The 7886-nt window shown below is 42.7% G+C and overlaps 1 protein-coding gene across 1 annotated transcript; it reads right to left on the reverse strand.

Moving 5' to 3' along the window:
* Positions 1-301: 301 nt before the first annotated feature.
* On the reverse strand, positions 302-7886 carry LOC111869343 (zinc metalloproteinase nas-13). Its single transcript, XM_023860801.1, has 6 exons — positions 7834-7886; positions 7042-7176; positions 4573-4737; positions 2587-2892; positions 825-958; positions 302-403 (listed from the first exon to the last, which is right to left on the reverse strand). Exons 2-6 carry the CDS (start codon positions 7169-7171, stop codon positions 302-304), a joined length of 837 nt encoding a protein of 278 aa, XP_023716569.1. The 5' UTR covers positions 7172-7176; positions 7834-7886.

Genomic DNA, 7886 nt, shown 5'->3' on the forward strand with positions numbered 1-7886 from the left:
TATAATCTAGTAGAAAAATGCATACATCAGGAATAATACTCATGTCGCTATTTTAGCCAACAATATCAGAACACATCTGATGATATTAGTTTAAACTGACATGTATCCCGAACATAAGAAATAATGTAAAGAGCCTGGTACTAAAAACGGCACATGATTTCTCTCATAGTATAGTTGTGGAACATGTAAACTCATATCGCGCTGTTGTAGTACAATACATGTAACTTGTTTACAATGTAGTTTGCCCAGGGTTCTGTTAACATGAGATTTGCAGCAATAGCTGAAAATACCTGCTTGCATTTCAAGCGCCTGGACGACGCTGTGAACACTTGTACATGTGACGAATCTTCTGTACATCCCCACGACTGAAACCCTTCCTCTGGCCAACTTCAACACCAGAGATCTGTAACAGGCAACGGTTTTCGTCTCAGAATTAAGAGGAATATAATGCGCCAATTTTAGCAAACAAATTCTGTATTGAAGAGTCCTATCGTCTGAGATATATCGCCGTGTAGCCCACTGAAAGTAAACCAGCTTTTCGGAGGAATATATCCCCTCAATAAGCCAAGCAAGAAACCAGCATAAAGCAGGCAGTAAGCAGGCTCTGACTTCGAAATATTTCCATGGCGTCATAGCCAGGAGACTGACGCTTCATGCCCACTGCTGTGAGAACCTGAAAGCCTAGAAATTCTGTATTTTCAACGGTAGAAATCGGAGCTATGTACACGAGTTACGAACTTCTTCGTGAACATAAACACAATAACATACAAGGACATAACTAAGACTACTTTTAATTTCTCTTGTCACTATAACCGTTACCGTACTTTGGGCACTATGGTGGGTCTGCTGTTCTTGGAGAAAGCCCCAGCGGAGTAGTGCATGACGCTCCTGTAGTCGTAGTCTACGCCTTGCCCATCTGCCACACCCTTTTTGGCCTTCTCGAAGTTATTCTGACGGCCTGTAACAGACACAGGCAGTCTGTACCCTCATATGATATTCAGGGCAGTGAAGGCCCCTTTAGGCTGTGCGCTGCTTTGTTTCTTTCCTTACGACCGGGTTTAGATTCCCGGAAAGGCAAGGAAGTGTTCTATTTGCTACCACGGCCACACTGACTCCGTGGCCTGTGCAACGAGTACAGAGGTAAAGCGGCTGAAGCGTGAAGCTGAGTACTCACCTCAATCTAGTTCGTGGAGCATAACGGCCACTGTCCCGTTACGCCTTAATGGCTTAAGAACAGACATAACATATATGCTTTATAATTCGATACTGATGATGAGGTTTTGTTGTGGTGTTCATGTGAGACAGTCCGTCAACTAGTTCCTGGAAGCACCTGAGGGAGGTACCTGCGTTCCTTGAAACATGGTACGAGCTGCAAGAATTCAGGTTGAACTCATACGTCGTTACAGCTTTTGAGTCTCCTATCATCAGCAAGACGAACCTGATGGCTTCAAATTTCGGAGGCAAAATATCCTAGTGAAAACGGGGTCCCGAAATTTTGTGTCGTTATTTTTTATATTATTTATGGAACACTTGAAGTGTAAACTCTTATAGAGGTTTAGCTACGTTTCGAGGCAAAGTGAGTGAATAAGCACTAAGTTTCCTTGCTCATTTCTTAGGCTTACTTCTTGACTATGAAGATGGAGACAGTATATTCCTGCGAAATTTCGGTAAACACCTGCAATTATCTTTTCAGCCTACTTTGTTTATCTTGTAAAAATAAAAGCTGGCTTATGCGATCACCATGCTGTCTGTGCTTCTGTGTATAAGCCTCCTCCCGATAACTCTGGATACCTGAACCAACCTTTATGAAACCTGATATGTATATCATGGCACCTGAACCCATCTCAACGGCTTAAATCCCTCCCGTTAGTCTGTGTGTCTCTATGTGTATCCCTCATATTGCTGGAAGGAAACAGTTCTGTTAGGTATATCCTTCCTTTCGGTGCTAGGCAACGGCTCGGTAAGTACGTTCCCGCGACAACGAGCACACATGCAACAATGGAAGAAGTGATGGACGCGCAACTTTCTATGCGGTCATTGTCTTATCAAAAAATGAGCATGTGTCTCTGCGTATCCCCTTATTGTTGCTAGGTAACAACTCGGTAAAGATACTCAAGCGGGAGCGAAGAATTGTAGGAGGCATCCTTTTCTATGCGGTCCCTCTCGTATCAAAAAGAAGTAGGCTATTAGTTCTTCCCAGAACTTCTTGTAATAATACAGTAAAGCACTGCTCGATCTTCGTAAATAATGTGTGTCCCTCTTACCGTTGCGAAGCATCGGCTCCGTAAACACATTACCGCGGCAATGACTACACACGCAACAATAGAATTATTTTTGGATACGTCGTTTTCTGTACGGTCCGTGTCTTATGAGAGGAAAGTATGCGATTAGTTCTTCCCGGAACTTCTTTTTATAGTGTGCAGTATGTAGTAGAATAATATCTTTGCGCAGGTCACGAACGCTGATTGAAGAGGAAATTTCTTCCAGCGTATTAACAAGAAAAGTGAAATTCACTGTTAATCATAATTCCCATTAGTGAGTGGGTGCGTTTTCAGAAAGTTGCCTGTAGCCTCAGTTGTACTGTACCTGGCTGGATGTTCTCCCAATGGATGGTGACGTATTTGTCTCTTTCATAGCGATTTTGTTCGTGCAGAAAGCCCACAGCGTGCATGAGCTCATGAACTGGGGTTCCCAGAGTGGTCAGGCAGCCGGGGCTCTGCAGATTCAATTCCTGACGGCCCCCGATGCGCCCCACTGAGGACCAGCAGCCAGTCCGTTCACTCGTGATGAACAGGTAGTCCCTGTGGTCGCGTTGTCGCGGTACGAATCGGATGCATGTTTTCTTGCGGTACTCCTCCATCGCTTTATTGATCATCGCCAAGTCAGCGTTACCTTGCAGACAGAATGAAGATTGGCGTGTTACCTCACGTTATACTCGGCACTGACTATTGTCTGGGGTAGGCTTGTGTTACATACAGAGTGTCCGTATATGTTGAAACATTTTCGGGAATAAATACGAGGGAACTAAAAAGCATATCCATATATATAATCGGTATCAGCAGAAAGTCAAATTATCAGAGATTTCAGAATTGGCGGTATATCTCCATATTACCTATCTTTACCCCCAGGCTCCGCAGTTTTCAGAAATGAATTATCCCATAGAGAAGATCTTTTGGGTGACTGAGTACACGAAAACAAATTCCTTCACCAGCGTTCAGCGGACTTTCAGAAAACGGTTTCGTACGCATCCACCTCCTCAAGCATCGATACAGAGGTGTTCTGACAACTTTGAGAAAACCAGGGATGCATTTGCAAGAAGAAAAGCAGTGGCCGTCCTCGTGTGAGTGGACATTTGTGGGGTCACGACACTGAGCGTCTATAGAGTATGTAAAACTTTCAGAGTTCGTCATTCAAATGGCACTAGTTTGTATAGCTGTAATACTTACCTTGGTAAACAAATTAAAATTGTGTCAATCATTTAAGGATAGGCTTCGGAAGCCGGTCCTTCTCCAGTCTTCATGTAAAAACCGACATAATTTTCTGTTACGTATTATTTTAGCGTTATTGGCAATGGTTGGAATTGAACAAGGAATGGTTTTGGTTATTAGACTAGTGCACTAACCGTTAGCTATGGGCTGTACGGCCGAGGAATCGTGGTTTAACTCCTGATAATGGCAAGAGATTTTTTGTTCTCCACAGCATCGAGACCGGCTCTGGGCCCCACCCAACCTCCTATCTAATAGCGGCCTCTTTCCCGGGGGAGTGAAGCTGATCGCTCACTTGCATCTACCGCCGAGGTTGAAAATACATAACTCTATATACACATCCCCCCCTCAAGTATTCATGTCATAGTGTTAATTGATCAAACTCACGAGCAGCTTGGCTTTACCGTTACACTAACCGATGAGGTCACCGCCTTTCCTTTTGCTCTTAGATCGGTTAATTCCAAAGTTATGCACTTGAGACCTCTCTGTATCAATTCCAATAATAAACGACGTTTCTATTTCGTAATTAAAATACAATTATCGTTGTCCATTCTAATTAGAACAGCGACAGAAATATAAACGATAAGTGATACTACCTCATAAACAGGCGCTATGTATCAATCATAACATGGAGTCACTATCGAGTGACTATAATTCCTGTTTAGTTTTCGGGAGGTCCCGGGATCTAATCTCGACTATCTGTACTGAAGTAATTCGTGATTTTCTTCGATCAGTCCAAAAAAAATGGACAAATTATTACAATATGTCACTACCTATCTTTCCACGTCCATTACAGTCCATAATTCTTTCACGCATCCTGCCTTTCGGAGCTGTAAGAAAAACCGTGGCTCGCGATCCACATCAGGCTATTTTAAACTGTTAGTTCGGATCACAGAAAAGAACATTAGTCAGTCACTTTCTTGCAACGGGATTAAACATGTCTGCTGTGTGGAAAGGATATACCTGAACACCCATGTTATTCAATCAAAGTTTGCGACTCACGAACTTCTGAATATTATCACATGTGGCTCCAAATTGCAGTGAGTTTTGTCACTCCTTCTATTGGTTATAAGTTAGAGACACTCACTGAAGTAGCCTCCTATCTCGTAAGGGATAACTCCTCCAGGCCAGCGCGTGGTCTCAGCTGTGAGTCCATTGCGCGAGTTACTTGTCTTAATGTCGCCTTCCAGATACAGACCCAGTTCTTCTGGGTTCACTTCGCTGTCGTTCCTCCAGGCAGCTACTCTCATTCCTGTTACAGAAGAGAAGAAACTTGTTTTGTAGTGAAAGCGATACTTGCAGACAGTAATCACTCACTCACGGAGCTGAGCCCTTCTTGAGAAGCCTCCAGTTATGCAACTACTCAAGAAATTCTCAGCATTTTGTGGAACCAGAAGGTTCATTATCCTCTTCACAAGAGCCCTCCACTGGTCTCTATCCTGAACCAGATCACTCCAACCCATACCATCCCATCTTATTTCTCTAAGATCAATTTTAATATTGTTCACCCACCTACGTCTTGGTCTGCTCTCCCATTCATGCTACATACCCTGCCCATCTCATCCTCCTTGACTGTTTGTGATTACTTGTAACCAGAAAGCATTTCAATGTGATAACTGGGGGCGGGGGAAGAAATTCCCTTCTTTACGCACAATGTTATCTCTCGTCTGACAGATTACTGATGAATGAATGAATGAATATTAAAATTTCCCTCACCCAAAGTGCAAGATTCAGTCGCCTTTAATAACGTCCGTTTCTTCTGTGCGTTAGCCAGCTTCAACAGGTCACGTATCTAATTCTCTGGTATGATTAATTTAAAGTAAATTAAATCGTGTTTTTAAAAAAAATTACTCGAATCTACTTCGAGATGAAGCATAATTAATTTATAATTGTTAACCATAAAAGAACAAGAGTCGATGTGAAGCGACTATTAGTCGCCAGATTTGCCTTATCATACTGTGACAGTAGTGTCTGTAATTCTCATAGCGGGATGTGGAGTACAGCTGGGTGCAGTCGGCACGTCGGCCACTGACTGCCCTATTGTACCTCCCCCGGGTGATTATGATTATGGAGAATTTGGTGGAATGAAGATTGTTAGGGGAAACCGAAGTACTTGGAGAAAACCTGCCCCAGCGCCACTTTATTCACCACAAATCCCACTTGACCAGACCTGGGCTCGAACCCGGGCCGCCGCTGTGGGAAGCCAACGACTAACCGCTTGAGCTATGGCGCGGCCGTCTATAATTATAGCCAACTGCATGGAGAAATATCCCTTTTGGAACGCAACAGTTGCTTCCTTGATAAAAAATGGTCCAAATGTTCATTGCCGTGTTCACAAGAGCTTACCACTTATCCCTGTTTTGAACCAGATGAATCCAATCACCACCCCTATATCTACTTATTTAAAATATGTGTTAATATTACACTTTTCCTGCGATTAGACCTCTCAATTGGCCTATTCCCCTAATAATTTCCGACTACAATTTTGTATAAATTTCCCATTCCTCCCACATGCCCGTCCATCTCATCCTCCTTGATATGATGGCTGTTAATATTTCCTACGTATGCAATTTTCTCCAACCTCGTGTTACTTCTCTCTTAGATTCAAATATTATCTTCAGCAACCTGTTTTGAATCACCCTCAAGCTGTGCTATTCCACTAATTTTAGAGACTAAATTTATGCAAATACAAAACAAGGGACATGATTGCACTTCACACATAATTTAGTTTTGACTACTTCAGAGAGCCGACGGGAAAATAAAATATTCTCTACTGAATGGCAGCAAGCTTAGTTTCATTGCTATATCCCTGTAACAGGCCGTGGAGACCCATAGGGTTGTGAGACGTCGAAGTTCCTTCATTTTCTAGACAATCGGCTCACAGATGGAGGTAAGTTTGTCAGTCTTACGCGCCGCCAACTCTTTTCATCCAGAAAAATTCATAGTACTCATTTCTATTCGAGGCTGATTCGGCCCCAGGGCCATAGTGCAGCTGGAAGGATTCAACTGAAAAATCCAGTAATCTCATCGGGAATCGAAACATCGATTTTCCGGCTTGTAGCATAGCCCCTTAAACAACTATTGTACCGCGTACGTTAGTAACTATTGGTCACTTTAGTAAGTGAGTAAAGTAAAAGGTAAAGCTATCCCTGTAACAGGCCGTGAAGGCCCATAGGGTTGTGAGACGTTGAGGGTCCCACATTTTCCAGACAATCGGCTCACAGATGGCGGTAAGGTTGTCAGCATTACGCGCAGGCCGCGCTTTACTCCCCAGGAAAATTATTTAATTAATTCCTGGTACTCATTTCTGGTAGAGGCTAAGTCAATCCCAGGTCCATAGTGCGGCTGGAAGGATTAGGTCAATTGAAAAAATCCAATGACCTCATCGGGACTTGAACCCGAGACCTTCCGGTTTATAGAATAGTGCCTCAAAACTACACTAGTTCTATCCTTAATGTTCTAAGGTCAATTTACTCTTGTACTTTATCTAGTGCTACGTACAGCATATGATTCATATACGTATGTATGTATATAAGCTATATACAGTGAAACAAACCTGCTTCCTTCGCAGCTGCTTCGTCATAGAGAATTGCCTTATTTTCAAGATCTAAACCGTTGTCCTTCAGCATAGGAAAGCAGTAGTTGGGGGTTACCAGCAAGAATAAGAACACTCTTCCCTTCTCCATACCTGCTGGATCGGCAAACACAAAAACAGTGTCTCATAAGCATAATGTAGCAGCAAGTGCACAGTGTAGACTGTGTGTTCATTTCAAAACTCCGTTGATATCAAAGTATTCGAGAAGTAAAACATTTAAATAGAACTACAATAACTAATCTATTAACATGTAATTTCCTTTGGCTACTTCTGTTAGAACATGCAAAGGCAGAAAATTCATAAGCTAAAGTTTTAAAACTATGAACAGAATCATAGAAGCAAAATTGTGAGCTATCTGGTGGCTTCCGGTATGTTTGGTGCGGTAATCATTTGATTCAGAAGCAATACCATAGACCTCACTCACTCAGTCATGGAGCTGAGCCCTTCTTGAAAAGCCGTCAATTGTGCAGCTACTCAAGAAATTTCCAGCATTTTATGGAACCCGAAGGTTCATTACCGTGTTCAGAAGAGCTCTCCACTGGTCCCTATCCTGAGCCAGATCGATCCAGTCCACGCCATCCCAACCTGTCCGATCTAATATTAGAATAATTACTCCAACATTCTCACATACCACTAAACAATCACTGTATTGTAGCACTGCAAGACTGAATAAGGTAGTAACTATTTGAAAGCTGGTCTATGTAATAACAACGCACATTGAGCTTTCCAAAAAGCTGTGGCGAGATTACTTACTGTGAAGGAAAAGTGAATATTCTGTGTGTCGGCACCTGACCTGATAAGCTAGG

The sequence above is a fragment of the Cryptotermes secundus genome, unplaced genomic scaffold (genome assembly GCF_002891405.2).
Source record: "Cryptotermes secundus unplaced genomic scaffold, Csec_1.0 scaffold584, whole genome shotgun sequence".
In the NCBI taxonomy this organism is placed as follows: domain Eukaryota; kingdom Metazoa; phylum Arthropoda; class Insecta; order Blattodea; family Kalotermitidae; genus Cryptotermes; species Cryptotermes secundus.